Genomic DNA, 14,333 nt, shown 5'->3' on the forward strand with positions numbered 1-14,333 from the left:
AATTTCTCCCGGGGAATTTAGTGTACAAATAATGTACGGGAATGCAGCCAGGTGACATATTTGACAACTGCCTGTGTTTTGACAGGTGCACACACTGTCGTTTTCAAGGCACAAGTGCAACAAGAAAGCAAAGAGCAGGGGAATTAAAAACCTTCCTAACTACATTTGTTCCTTGAAAATGACAGGTGTGCCTGCTGAAGTGCTTACTTTTGCATATAAAGTACAGAAACTTTTCAATATTTCATCAGGGTTCCAGGTAATGCAGATATTGATGAACTCGAAGTGTACTGTTGGAACTCGTAATAATACTATATGCCATCTGTTGCCATATATTCCGGGGGGGGGGGGGGGGAAATTAGATTACTTTGGAGTTTCAATGATATGAAAAACAGCTCCTGCAAGCTCAAATAAATTTGAAATCTGATGACAAATCAAAACTCTTTTGGCTTCATAAGGCTTAGCTTTTGACAAAGTTTGAGTTTCTGCAGACTACTAATTGTAGTCCCCTTTCAATATAGTTTGAGACTTGTTAGTGCACAGCTCATAAGTCTCGCAAATTTTCAGATAATATTACTCCTGGCTTACAGTTGTGCTCAAATTGTCACGAAGAACACCTGATAGTGATGAAAATGATATCAAAATCAAAGTTTATCCAGAAACAGTTAATGCTAGCTTTACTTTGTTTTGGTGCATCAGCATTGAAGTTCCAAAGATCCAAAAACGGAAATACGGAAGCATCCGATCCCGCCCGTCTGCTTTGACCCATGACGTCACAAATATAGCGGAAACGACCATAAACCACGATTCCAATATGGCGCATATAAAGTCGGTATGTACACATTATGAGAACGAAAATACATGGAAAAACAAACACACACACTTTCCACAAAAAGCCTAATGACACTAATGGGACAAGCGTGGGAAATGGGGTGTTTTTGGGTGGGTGCAAACTAAATATAAACAAATTTAGACACCCACCCCCATACAAACCACACAAAACGATGAAAAAAACCATCATCACAAAACTCCACAAATAGCACTAAACACAATATCATCTGGAATCGGACACTTTCCTTGACCTATATAGCTCAACAGCAGCTCCCGATCCCATAAGTTAGGATAAACCACTTCCCTTGGCCTATATAGCTCAAAAACATCTCTCGATACCAATATCAACATACACAGCCACACATTGCGATCGAACACTTCCCTTGACCTGCGCACACTGTTAATTTTATCCGTCATATCCATTCGTGAACATAAACAACAACAGATTAATTTTACTAAAATTACCACACGATGTACAGCGAACAACACTAAATTAACCTTCACACAAAATCGTTAACTCACTGAAATGAATTACACTACAAACACAGGCGACACTCGAACAACTCTGGATAATGAGCAAAAGCAAACTGAGCCCATTACACCACAGAAACGGAAACCCTGAACATACCACCAGAGAGCACAACAAACCACAACACGACGACATCTACAAACATGCCACACTCACAAACCTAACTCCGCGCCGTCATGACGACACACTCGACAACAGCCTTACGTCACGGGTCAAAGCAGACGCGTGGGATCGGACGCTTCTGTCGACCCCTGCAGACTGAAAGACTCAATAAAACTTGTAGTCTTCTTAGACAATGTTGGCAGAGACCATCAGTTTTGCATTTTGATGAATGCTGCACATACAGACTGAATGCATTCCAGCAGAGCCTACAAGACACAACTATGCCTTGAGTCATTAAATTATGAAAAACTGATATGCACCAAACTTGTTACAGCATGTGACAAACGTAATAACCCTGCCTGAGTTTGAATTTTTCTGATGTACACTCAACCTAGGTGGAACTAAAGTAAGAATCTGAAATTGTTGAGCATGATTTTAAAAATGCAATTCTTGCTTTAATTTGTAAAGGAAAATAATTAAATCTTTGCAGATTTGACAACTGTGCAGCTAAGGTGCATTTAAACCACCAAGTGCTGTAATCTGTCTGATCACAGGGGTGTATGTCTGGCTGAGTTAGCTTTTGTTTAAGTTTTTGGGGGTCGACAGAAGCGTCCGATCCCACGCGTCTGCTTTGACCCGTGACATAAGGGTGTTGTCGAGTGTGACGTCATGACGGCGCGGAGTTAGGTTTGTGAGTGTGGTGTGTTAGTAGATGTCATTGTGTTGTGGTTTGTTGTGCTCTCTGGTGGTATGTTCAGGATTTTCGTTTGTGTGGTGTAATGGGCTCAGTTTGCTCTTGCTCATTATCCAGATGCGCAGGTCAAGGGAAGTGTTTTATCCTAACTTATGGGATCGGGAGCTGCTGTTGAGCTGTCTACATTACAGAAGGAAGAGACTACATGACTTGCTGCTGTAACAAAACCCAGTGAGTAGAAAAGTACCTTTTTCAGTATAGAGGGGCGTATACCTTAGGGAAATCTAGAGTGTTCAAGCAAGCTGAAGGTAAGAAAAAATTGTGTTAAATGTTTGGGATTCAAACTGTACAACCATTTTGCAAATGATACAGAAAACATTTAAAACAAAAAGATTTAGGAGCACTCTTAACAATACATTGCTTTTTTATCTTGAAATTCTTCCATTTGGTCCATGTTTGCACAGGGGTCAACAGAAGTGTCCGATCCCACGCATCGGCTTTGACCCGTGACGTAAGGGTGTTGTCGTGTGTGACGTCATGACGGCGCGGAGTTTGGTTTGAGTGTGGCTGTCTCCAGTTCTGTTTGATCTTATTTTATTTACTTTTCTGATCTGTTTGTTCTATCTCGTGAGATTTCTTTTTTTTAATTTAAAAACGCTTATTACTTATTTAAATTATCTGTTTCCTCCAATTTCTGTTTTAGTTTATTATATTTATCTTTCTGATCTGTTCGTTCTATCCCATGAGATTTTTTTTTTAAAAAGACAAAAAACACTAATCAGCTACTGAAGCATCTGGGGAGGTGGGTGGGTATTCATGCATGGCTGTCTTCGCTTACACGTTGTAGCTACGCAAGGCGTCTAAATTTGTTTATATTTCGTTTGCCCCCCTCTGCCCCCCCCCCCCCCCAAAACACCCCATTTCCCGCGCTTGTCCCGTTAGTGTCATTAGGATTCTTGTGGAAAGTGTGTGTGTTTATTTTTGTTCCCGCCATATTTGCGACGTCATGGGTCAAAGCAGACGGGCGGGATCGGACGCTTCCGTATTTCCCTGCACAGAAAAACAACAATATCATAAATTGAGTCCGCCTTGATACAAAACACCTTGTTATTCGTTTATTTATTTAGTCTCCCAAACTAGTTTCGGCGACAAATATCACCATCATCAGTAGGTTTTTTAATCTTATTTATTGTATGTTGCAGCATGTTTTGAGAATTATTGTCGCTGTTTGCGACTATTTTCTACGCGCTTTTTTTGTTGCCGGTTGTTACTCAGCGAACATAATGTCATCCGCAAGTTCGTTGGATGGTATGTAGCTGATTCTATACACGGAAAATGAAAACGTCGCACTTTGTTTCTGATCAGGAATATTCAGCTACATATCATCCAACGAACTTGCAGATGGCATGATGTTCGCAGAGTTAAAAGCGGCAAAAAAAAGCGCATAGAAAATATGTCGCAAAAAGCGGCAATAATTCTCAAAAACATGCTGTAACATACAATTAATAAAATTAAAAAAAACATAGTTTGAGAGAATAAATAAATAAACGAATAACAAGATGTTTGTTTTCATCAAGGCGGACTCAATTTTTGATATTGTTGTAATACATTGCTTCTACAGTATACATAACTTCTATTGAAGGCGATCTATCACATGTATTTTGACAGTCTTTAGAAACTAAACTGTTTTATTAGAAATACCCTGTTGACCATTAATGAACTTCTGCTGTTTGTGTATGACCAACATCATTGTCTATAATGTTTGACCTGCCCCAAAGAATGTTGTACACTTCTGTACATTGAATGAGTGAGTGGATAAATAAAGATATACAATACAAATAACTATTGCTAAAAAGTGAACGTCACTTCCACCTTTGACTCATTCGCAATTAGTGAATCACAAGAATGATACCTTTATGATTTTCCTTGGTTCATGATATCTGATGTTTATAGTGGCACCATCGGGCAAAACAACAAGAACAGGATAGGTCCGCGGATATACCTGTCGGTGTATCTTACATACACTTGCCGTATTACTATTTAAATGGCGTTTCATTTCACACTTTCCACTCTCATAAAGACATGGCAAGCGTCTGAATTCTCTTCGCAACAAAGCTGACATTACTTCCACGTGGTACAAAACGAAATCTTGTAAACTTAAAAACAATTAGCACTGTCAACTACAATAAAATTTCATTCTACTCTTTTAAGTTTCAACTCAAAGATCACAAACGAACATATTCCAATGTTTATAGTAGCGTCAGAGATCTTTATGATTCGATCGTTTCCGCCAGAGAGAATAATTCGGTAGAAGCACAAGGTGACAGGTGGCACGTGTGGATAAACAAATTGACAGCTGTTGTAAGATACATTTTGAATTGTTCAAAAATGGATTCGTGTAGTGTGGAGAAACTGAAAATTCGCATAAAAGAATTAGAAGAGGAACTCCAGAAGGAGAAACAGAGAAATTCTGGAGACACAGTAAGACAAAAAATTGGACAGATGTCAGCAGAAGTTGTCGACTCAAACCCGTATAGGTAAATATATACACTTAGCGGATTGTGGTAAATTAGCAATAATGGCTGAGCCGAACACGAACAAGTTTCGGTGCAGTTTACCGGAAATAGTATGTAGATACAACTATTGTGTTTAAATTTTTGATTTCGCGGTTTGAGTATATGGAATGCTGATTACAGGTAGTCATATTAATTCATGAACACTGAGCAGTTTTACACACGGAGTGGAATGGTAAGAGAGAGCGAGGGAATCGGGGAACTCATACAAATACCTGGGTGTAACGCTTTGTAGGGATATGAAGTGGAGTGATCAGTAAGGTTCAGTCGCGGGTGATTCAGGTGGTAGGCTTTCTTTATTGGTAGAATACCGAGGAAGTTCAATTAGCCTAAAAAAGAGATTACGCACAAATCACCTGTGATTAGTTCTAGAATATTGCTAAAATGTGTGGGACCCATACAATATAGGATTAACGGGGGATTTTGAACGTATACAGAGCAGGGTAGTATCAGTGGTCACAAGTTTGTTTAATCTGTGGGAGAGTGTCACAGAGATACTGAACGAACTGAATTGGAAGACTCTTGAAAATAGGCATAAACTACCCCAAGAAAGTATATTAACAAAGTTCCAAGTACCGGCTTTAAATGATGACTCTAGGGATGTGTTGCTCACATAGAGATCATGTGAATAAGAGTTGAACAATCTCTGCACACACAGAAGCATTAAATCACACTACCTTCCCGCACTCCATATGTGAATGGAATGGGAAGAACATTTAATAACTGGTACAATTGGACATACCCTCTGCCATTGCCCTCATGGTAATTTGCAGAGTATAGATGTAGACGTAGAATTAAAAACATTATTCTGCCACTGATTTGGAGGCCTGAGGTTTATATTTCTTGTGGAGTTTTTCAGCATTTGTAATACACAGGAGAAGCAGTCATAAATTTGTATGTAGTCTGCAAATTGCTGATTAGGTCGCTGAGGCAAGTGTCATTGACTGAATGTAAAATGACTTTATTAATCTAGTATTACATTTTTCGATGTTTGCTGTCATCAGATATCCTGGTAGGGAAATACGGAAGCGTCCGATCCAACCCGTCGGCTTTGACCCATGACGTCACAAATATGGCGGAAACGACCATAAACGACAATTCCAATATGGCGGATATAAAAACGTTGCATACGTATCACAAAGACGAAAACACATAGAAAAACAACACACACAAAGGTTTCACAAGAACAATCTGCTAACATTGATAGCAAACAAAGATAATAATAAACAAGTGGTACTCAAGGCCAGGCAGGGGGGGGGGGCTGCGCCCCCCCCTGACCCCCCCGCCAAAAAAAAACTCCCAACCTAACCTCGTATTCAGGGCTACGCTACAGATCAATGTGTAGGTCAATCAAAAGATAAAAAAAAGAAACAAATAAAAAAAAGAAAAAAAACAATATTGATTCATTAGACATAACGAGTAGCGACAAAACATATAGACCATAAAGATTGAACAATCTAATGGCAAACTGATAAAAGCCTCATAGATGACGTTAAAACAAAAAGTACAGTAAAAAGGTAAACTATATATTACAGGCCCTAAAACTCCTACTAAGGTAACGTCAACGAGGCAACATCTACAAACACGCCACACTCACAAGCCAAACTCCGCGCCGTAATGACGTCATACACCACAACACCCTTACGTCACGGGTCAAAGCCGACGTGTGAGATCGGATGTTTCTGTAGACCCCCTGGTAGGACTGTAAGGTAAGGTAAGGTAATAGGCATGGCCAGAGTCTGTTCATGTCTCTTACATTTACAACATATAGCTGTTATGTCTTCTGGTACGTGTAACTACCATGTCTACTGGTTGCTTACAGTCCCGGGATATCTGATTATGGCAAACACCAAAACATTTAATACTGGGTTAGTAAAGTTATTTTGCATTCAGTCAATGACTTTTATTCAATGAACTATTCAGTAGTTTGCAGACTATGTATATTTTTCAACAAGTTTGCATGCCTCCTTCATGACATTAGATGAGATAGGCCTTTATTACTACAGATATCCAAACAGGGTGCACAAAACTTGTGAGGGCCTGAAGATGAGGTTTCAGATACAGTGATTTATAATGAAGAAAAATAGATATTGGGAAATGGGAATAAGAGAGAGAGAGAGAGAGAGAGAGAGAGAGAGAGAGAGAGAGAGTGTGTGTGTGTGTGTGTGTGTGTGTGTGTGTGTGTGTGTGTGTATAGCAGTTATCCAGTGTGGTTGACAAGATTTCAGCCCAATTACAGAGCTTTGCTGCCTTTTATTGTGCTGCTTCTCAATTTTTGTCCATGACTGAATGATAGCTTGCTATCTTCGTATGTTATGTAAGATGGAGTGATGTTGTTAAGCACAAGGAGTTAACAGAATCGTCCGATTCCACCTGTCTGCTTTGACCAAAGACGTCACCAATATGGCGGAAATGACCATTCACAACAACTCCCATATCGCGACTATGACATTATTACGTAAACATGACAATAAACACAAAAATAAATCGAAAAACCATCAAATGCATATTCCTCCAAAAATATAATGAAACTAACGGGACAAGTGGGGGAAATAGGGGGTTTTGGGTGGGGACAAACTAAAAATAAACACATGCCACTAAACCAAATGACAAAATTATAAAATAAAATGTACAACCTTCCCAAAATCAACTAAAAACAATATCGACAGGAATCGAACACTTCCCTTGACCTACATAGGTCAACAGCAACTACCGATACCACACTATAAATCTCAAAACTTTCACTACCACCACACTTAATACTACCATAAAAAAACCCTAGAAAATCAAAATTGGAATCGAACACTTCCCTTGACCTGTTATCCTTACGACATCTCCAGATATAGCCATCGCTGGTCCGAGACGCCGGAACTTTAGTAAGCCTCTTTTCTTCACGAAACACTGAACACTTCACGACTTCATCCAAAAATCCGAATAGTTGAAGAAATTTTATTAGAGACAATGCACTGTCCCCCATCATCGCCGACAACTGAAAACTGTTGACCTTGTCAGTTGTATCCATACCTAACAAAGACATAAATAAAGCAATTTACCAAAGTTCATGCATGACGAACAGAAAAAAACTACAATAATGTTGACATAACAAAACCAAAATCGTTAACTCACTGAAAAATATTCCGCTGAAAGCACAGTCATTACTGATACCACACACGTGCAATGCTACCACACAAATGAACCACATATGCTACATAACACGCTACCCATAAACACACCACCAGAGAGAACCACCGACCCCAACAATACGCTTCCTATAAACACGCCATGCACACAAACTAAACCAAAAACATCACACAACACACCACCGATCACATCAAAATGACACCTACAAACACGCCACACTCACAAACTAAATTCCGCACCGTCGTGACGTCACAACGCCACAACAGCCTTATGTCATGGGTCAAAGCTGACTGGTGGGATTGGACGCTTCCATTGACCCCCCATCCCCACCCCTCCTCCCCCTTATACAAGCAACATACAAGAATGGTTAAGAAAGAGCTTAGCAATTACAAGCAGAAGGCACCCAACAGATCAGAGTATTCCAGAGACTTCACCTTAGATAAGAACAGTGCAGTACTCAAAATAATGAAAAAAAGCCATAACTCCAGGATTTGATGGGGTACACCCAGAGTTCCTCATCAGTTGAGTAAACAAGACTCTTAAGTAGCATGAGAGCTTTTCATCAATATTATTCTATTTAAGTAACCTTCCACGAGCTTTCAAAAGAATAAAAATTGTACCTATTCTGAAGCATGGTAAACCAATGAATAAAACTGTTGGTATTGTCCAGTCACCCTGCTGAATAATTGCTGCATGCTTTGACAGACTCGTCCTTAACAGACTCACTCAAAAGATATATGAGGTTACTCCCATCAAGTAAGAAGGATTCAAACTGAACAGAAGTTGAACAGACCATGTACTTAGCTTAACCACACACACATATAAGCTGCGTTCCAATGATGACTTAAAATTTCAGTGGATTTTGCTGATCTTGCAATTTCAAATGATACGGGATGGTTACAAGGACCTCTGTACAAATTTGCAAATTTTATAACACTGCCAAAACATAATTAGGCTCTTAAACTTTTTATCTGAGTGATACTAGCAAGTGGTTCTCGGCAATCGATTAAGCAGACAGAAGAAACTTAATAATGATCTTCTTTGGGGTTCAGCTTTTGGCACCAGATATGCTCAGCTTATATCCTGAAACAGAGTCAAGGAAGTTCATCTATGTGGGAAGTCTGGCTTTGGTCACTCAACAGAGAAGTCTCGAAACTGGTGAAGAGTTGCTCTCTATAGTTCAAAGTACAACACCTGAATGCTTCAAAAGGTATATATTAACACTACATCCAATGAAGACTGAAGTTAACTGCTTTCATGTTAACAATGGAATGGTCAGTGTAAAGCTAAATGTCACCTTAAATGATAAAATCGTCTGCCACCAAGACTCCCGAAAGTATTCAGAAGTAATTCCTGATAGAATCTTGTCTGACAAGAATCACATAGGTAACACAACAGCAAAGCTGAAAGTGTGCAGTAGCATCATACAGAAGCCGAGCTGGACCTCAGGGGATGCAAAAGCTACAAGATTATCGTGCTCTTGCTTAGGACTCATCTACTCTGCTGCTGCTCCATTGTGGCTTAACGGTTCATATGTGAGAAAGATCGATGTTCAGGTAAATACAGCTATGAGGACAAGAACAAGCTCCATCAGATATATTCCTCTTCATGTGTTACCAGCTGTAAGCCGCATTATGCCACCAGATCTTTGAAGGCAGAATGCCCTTCTTAAAGAATAAGCAGAATTAATCAAAATTCTCCAGCTTCCAGTCCATTCTGATGTGGCTGCACTTAGAATGAGCCAATTAAAATCCAGACAGTTACTTATCATATTGACAGAATAGCAATAGTCAGAAGAAATATCAGATCCTCATAAGACTCTGATACATGACCACCTGGCATGGAGTTACTGTACTATCGTTAGGGAGGGGTTAACATGACTTGTACAGGCCACGACAGCTATGCGGAGAGCCTCCACTGATGGGGGAAGGATTCATCTTCACAATGTGACTGTGGGAATGAATGATATACTATCAGACACATTGTAATAAGGTGTAGCAGGTGAGCTTACCAGGGAAATGTAGAAGATTTTTGTGAAGCAACAGAGGCAGCCCTGGAATGAATTAAGAAGTTAGATGTTAATTTTTAGGTTTAGTGTTTTAGTTCTATTTGTTTTGTAAAGTCATACAATTTATGTATATTAGTTGCACTTCAGTGTATATTGCCATACACTACATAAATATGTACTGAACAGTACTCAGCTTGTGAGTAAACCAGAGCCAATACTGCTGTTTTCAGAGTGTTTTCGATGGTTCTCTGTGTAGTTATTATTTGCTGTTTCAATAGTTATCCAGAATTTTGGTCTTTGCAGCTGTTTCCCAAAGATGGTTCTGATAGGTAAGTGGCCTATCCAAAGTGATGCCCAGGTACTTTACATTGCTGTTATACTGTGTCTGAATAGTAACTGCTTGCCAGTGGTAGTTTGCATACTTATTGCTCAGCTAGAATGCTGCAACTTCTCTCATCAGGTAATTTGGTTTTAGTTCCCACCTTCTGAATTATTTAGCCAATAATTCAAATCTTCTACCTTTAATTCTTATGCTTCTAAGAAACTGGCCTGTTGAGCCATTAGACAGAGGCATCAGCATATATATGTCTGCAATACAATTTCTACCATGTTTAGGTCGAACAGTGTGGGGGAGGGAACTGGACATTGAGACAGGCCATTTTTCAGTTTGTAAAATTTGCGCTACATGTGTTTGGAATAGAGTAGGAACAGAGGATTATTAGCATATTATCTGATAAGGAGATTATATTTCTGCAGGTAACTATTTTGGTCAGTTTCATTAGTATTCCGTCTTCCAAACTTCAGACTTTCTTAGGACTATTTGTTTACATCATTGTCCTCTACACAACTTTTATGTTCATATCTAGAATATTCAGAATCCCTGTGTGTGTGTGTGTGTGTGAGAGAGAGAGAGAGAGAGAGAGAGAGAGAGAGAGAGAGAGAGAGAGACCACTAACAGAAACAACTACAGCTTAACAAGTTGTTCAGCAGATGCTTAAAACATGCAAGAAATTAGGGGGATTCTCTGTTGTAGTGAAAAGCAGAAGTTTTTTTAACACAAGAAGAGGTGGGATCTCCTGTCACAATATTATGAGTATTGACGCAATTTTGTCATATGATAACATGGTTGGAGACCATGGCTGTTATTTGAAGACAAATGTTGATGGTGTTGAGACAGCAACGAGCCACAAATTTATTTTCGGTTCCTTTATTCAAAAGGTACCGTTACTGGTTTCAAATCTTTATGATTCATCTTCAGACGGTATTCATGCTTTCATTACAACATGTGGTATGTTTTTTTTTTTTTTTTTTTTTTACAGATTAATTCTCGTGAAATGTCAGCTTGGAGTGTCTTTTTTCATAGCTTTTGTCCAACAGATGTGAATACATTCCCACTGCATTCTTATTGTTGCACAAGTAAATTTTTCTCACTGAACACTTTGGATTTGTCACAGAATAGATTTCTAACGTGCACCACATGTTTTGATACATACAAAGTGCTTACAAACATATGTATGTATCAAAACATGTGGTGCACATTAGAAATCTATTCTTTGACAAATCCAAAGTGTTCAGTGCGAAAAATTTGGGTGTGCAACGATAAGAATGCATTCACATCTGTTGGAGAAAACTATGAAAACAAACACTCCAAACTGACATTTCACGACAATTAATTTGTAAAAAAAATGCATCACATGTTGTAATGCAGGCATGAAAACCATTTGAAGATGAATTGTAATGATTCGAAGCTGGTAACGGTACCTTTTGAATAAAGGAACTGAAAATAAATTTGTGGCTGGTTGCTGTCACAGCACCATCAACATTATGAGTATTGATGCAAAAGAATTGGCCTACTGCAGGTATGGTCTTCTGAAGAGTAGCAGAGGTCTGAAATATTACAAATCAGCTCAATAGTGAGCTTGAAAAGACTTCTGCATTATTAAAACTTTTGATTCTCTACAGCTCCTGGAATGCGTTAAGGTAGGATACCTCTGACTGAAAGTATAGCTATAAATCTCAAATCCCCTGTAATGTTTTGAGTGTCGGTGATGTGGTCACGCAACACTTGAATGCAGTTAGTTGGTAATGTGTAGCTTATAAAAACGTCTCTCAGAATTCCGACCGAAAGCTTAAACACAAATACATGCCTCTACAAGTTTATTTGAAAAGCAGCCACTACTTACACACTGATAACAAACAAATCAGTCAAACGAAGTATGGAGGATATTAAAATAAGCTTCACCGCAACAAGGAATTTGGAATGGACATCAGGTCAAATAATCATGAGTCCTATAACTGCTCTTTATCGATGTGGGAGATGGATTCGTCGCTGATGATAGTCCTAGTGTGCTCTGTCATGACCAAACTTGGTACCATTGCATCAAGGTTGATGACACCTGTGCAGCAGCCTGCACATGCAAGAGAAAGCAATGGACAGTATAAAAACGTGGATGTAAGTTGCTACTTTGCATGATTTTAGTGTCAGTGCTAAGAAATGTTTTTGTAGTTGTGTGTGTGTGTGTGTGTGTTGCCTATCTTTGACAAAGGCCTTATTGGCCAAAAGCTAACTTTCTATCAATCTTTTTGTTGTGCCTTTCTTCGACTTGGCATCTCCGCTGTTGTACATTGCCAAGACTGATGCAGTGCCATTGACAAATTGTAATCAAAGCTCATAATGGAAGCACATTATCCATGATTATTCATTTGTATAGGTGGGTGAAACACACTAAGAAGATTGCTTATACAAATCCCATCCCAGTTAAGATCCCCCTGCGGGGTTAGTATGGGCCTGAGGTAATCCTGCCTGTTGTAAGAGATGACTAAAAGGAGTCTCACACTTCTCTGCCCTATGAGTTCAGGTCCCAATCTATGGTTTGACCTGCCACTTTCAAAATTCTACAGACGTGCAGGCCATGTGGGGAAGGATGCCTTACGTGGTACATGAGTTATCCTTGGTGCCCTTAGATTCAATCTCCTGAATCTCTTGTCATGGCTTTGTATCTCCACCTGCGATTCAATTATTTGGGCAAGGACACTTTCCGGGGTATGTCATCTTCTTCCGTTGTCTCCTGTCCTCTTTCACCCCCATAACAATACTGGATTTCTCTATGCCAAATATCCGGCATAGTAGCCAGTCCGTTGTGGTGGGGCCGTCATGTACCCATTTTGTGGTAGCCGTCTGACAACACAGGGATCGCACTGCTGATGTCCGAGCTGTAAACTCCCCACATATGCCAAGGAGTAGACGCCTGTCTTCCTGGGGTATCAGGACTCTGGCAACAGCCATCATGCCAGTTGGCCTTTGCTGTGGCTGGGTGACGCCCTTGGGGAGATCTCTTGATCGGAGTGGGTGGCATCAGGGTGGATGACCCGCAATGAAGTGCACTAAGTCATTTCTTGCTGGTGGCTGTAAGGTGCCAGCAGTCTCTAAGAAGGGCAAGATCGAATACAGTGCCAACAGGTATGACCCTAAATCGTTTCCCTCCCTCTCTAAACCATGGGAGGAATGTAGGGCTACAGAACAGAGAGAGCCATATTTGCCTTGGTTTTTAGTCTGTAGCAGAACTGATGAGGACTCCTTTCTTTCTACGAAGACTCAATTTTTCGTTGAACACCTTGAGGATGAGTTTGGAGAAGTGACAGCACTGTCCAAGATGCGAAAATGTACAGTCTTGATTCAGGCAGCATCCACAGCCCACTCCCAAGCTTTACTCTCCTGTGACAAGCTGGGTGTTATTCCTGTTTCCGTCACTCCCCATAAAAACCTCAACATGGTCGAAGGACTTATTTTCCATTGTGGTCACCTCTTGCAGTTTGACGACGAGCTCCACGCCAATTTAGAATAGCTGGGTGTTCATTCCATCTGGCTCATTTACAAGGGGCCCAAAGACAACAGGGTTGCTACTGGTGCCTTCATCTTGGCCTTTGAGGGTGATTCATTGCTTGAAACGGCCAAGGTGATGGTTTACCACTGCGATGTTAAACCATGCATCCCTCCCCCTCTGCGGTGCTTAAAGTGCTGGAAGTTAGCGCACATGTCTTCTCGCTGCACTTCCAGCGCCACATGTCGAGACTGCGGACAGCCACTGCACCCAGATACTCTATGTGCGCCTCCTCCCACTTGCATCAGCTGTGGAGAGCACCACTGCCCCTGCCTGCCAGACAGCCCAGTACTCCAAAAGGAGCAGAAAATCGTGGAGTATGAGACCATGGACCGGTTGACTTACACAGAGGTTAAATGTAAATTTGAAAGATTACACCCCATTTGGTTGACGTTGACTTATGCTGCAGCTATGTCACCATCACCAACCCAAGTGCTAGTGGTTCCTCACTCTGTGCCACGAACAGTGGGCCCTCCGGGCCACCAGAATACATCCACCCCCTTGGTGGTACAGGTTAAATCTTCCTCTGTTTCTCCCAAAGCACCTAATTTGGGAGCAAGGCCCTCCAAACACAGGG

The 14,333-nt window shown here is 40.4% G+C and overlaps 1 protein-coding gene across 1 annotated transcript in view; it reads left to right on the forward strand.

The window, feature by feature from the left end:
- Positions 1–4,445: 4,445 nt before the first annotated feature.
- LOC126178331 (ubiquitin-like modifier-activating enzyme 5) overlaps positions 4,446–14,333 on the forward strand; it is a 115,739-nt gene continuing 105,851 nt past the window's right edge. The window contains exon 1 of the mRNA XM_049924523.1: positions 4,446–4,690. Within this exon, the coding sequence (XP_049780480.1) occupies positions 4,542–4,690 (149 nt within the window). The 5' untranslated portion in view covers positions 4,446–4,541. The remainder of the gene's footprint in view (positions 4,691–14,333) is intronic.

This window comes from Schistocerca cancellata, chromosome 1, assembly GCF_023864275.1.
Source record: "Schistocerca cancellata isolate TAMUIC-IGC-003103 chromosome 1, iqSchCanc2.1, whole genome shotgun sequence".
Classification (NCBI taxonomy): Eukaryota; Metazoa; Arthropoda; class Insecta; order Orthoptera; family Acrididae; genus Schistocerca; species Schistocerca cancellata.